The 1,389-nt window shown below is 36.4% G+C and overlaps 1 protein-coding gene across 1 annotated transcript in view; it reads left to right on the top strand.

Moving 5' to 3' along the window:
- Positions 1-226: 226 nt before the first annotated feature.
- LOC106536986 (lysine-specific demethylase 2A) overlaps positions 227-1,389 on the top strand; it is a gene marked incomplete at its 3' end in the record, with an annotated part of 9,393 nt that continues 8,230 nt past the window's right edge. Inside the window, 1 exon segment of the mRNA XM_014034352.1 lies at positions 227-430. Coding sequence (XP_013889806.1) covers positions 395-430 — 36 coding nt within the window.

Raw genomic sequence — 1,389 nt, 5'->3', positions numbered from 1 at the left:
TCAAAAAATTTTACTACTGTAACAAAGTAAATGTACTTACTTACTATAAACCTCTGATTTTGGGTAACTGTTGTTTTTATATAAGTCATTTAAATGAAACAAATGTGTTTAGATATAACAAGAAACTTTTTTGCAYTTTTGTTTTTTTCGTGAGAAACCCTTTTTTTGTTTGTCGTTCTCAGTCCTGTCCAGCAGGTGGCGGTGTGGCACAGGTCAGATAGTTGGACACCGCCAACAACCACCGAAGAAGAGAGAAGGAAAATGGCGTCTCACACTGACAAGACGGCKGATAGTCAATAAACTGATAAAACATACAGTTAGCTGTAGCATTCTGATCCACTGTTCAGGCTGAACCGCTTCTTCTTCGAAGTTTTCTCTTCGGTTTGAAGGAAATATGGAYGATTCAAAACCTCGATACAGCAAAAGACTGGTAAGTCTGAGCCGAGTCCCGGTGGGATGGGTTATCCTGTGCAACACCGAGTTTAACTTGTATAAAACAGGTCGAGTGGTAGAAAATAAAACCTTAAAGCTGCATTGTTGTAATGCGATTTATTGCTGGAAGAATTTCATCAACATACAGTCTAATTAAATCAACCTGACCCCGGGATTTCGTACCTAAACAGTGATGTGCCTGTCACTGCTAGTTTCTTGATTAATGTTCAGAATAATTTATGTCAGTGAATAAAATAATAACAGTCAGGTGAGTTACTGCAGACGTTTGTCTTTATTTAGTCAGAAACATTTCAGCATTTTGTCGGTGACAAAGTAGCTCAAACAGTCTGTTGAAAACATCTCTGAGGAGGCAGAAGAAGAAGCAGCAGCTGCTACAACATCCATTATTTACAGAAGTCCTTTTTAAGTTAGAGTCCTTAAAGTCAGGGGTCAAAGGTCAAGGGTCAGGTTAATAATACAAGGTGGGATTATTTTAATCCAGTGGGAGTGCTGAATGATGAAAGACTGCTAAAATTTGCTAAATAAGTTAACATTTATCAAGTTGAGAAACGGAAAAAGATTCCAAAAAGAGCAGAAGAAAAGCTAAAAGGAGGAAAACTATACCTAAAGGCTAATACCAATGAAAAGTAGCGCAGCACTAGCTTAAAGCTAAAAGTAGTGAAACACTAGGTAAATATTAGGAGTATCAAGAAGCTAAATAAAAGCTAAAAGTAAAAACTTAAAGTAGCATGACGCTAAGTAAAAGTTAAAAGTAGCATGACGCTAAGTGAAAACTAAAAGTAGCATGAAGCTAAGTAAAAGCTAAAAGTAGCATGATGCTAAGTAAAAGTTAAAAGTAGCATGACGCTAAGTGAAAACTAAAAGTAGCATGAAGCTAAGTAAAAGCTAAAAGTAGCATGATGCTAAGTAAAAACTAAAAGTAGCATGAAGCTAAGT

The sequence above is a fragment of the Austrofundulus limnaeus genome, unplaced genomic scaffold (genome assembly GCF_001266775.1).
Source record: "Austrofundulus limnaeus strain Quisiro unplaced genomic scaffold, Austrofundulus_limnaeus-1.0 Scaffold2068, whole genome shotgun sequence".
NCBI classification, from domain to species: Eukaryota; Metazoa; Chordata; class Actinopteri; order Cyprinodontiformes; family Rivulidae; genus Austrofundulus; species Austrofundulus limnaeus.
The sequence above is the reverse complement of the archived record's forward strand: the minus strand, read 5'-3'. Positions and strand labels throughout refer to the sequence as shown.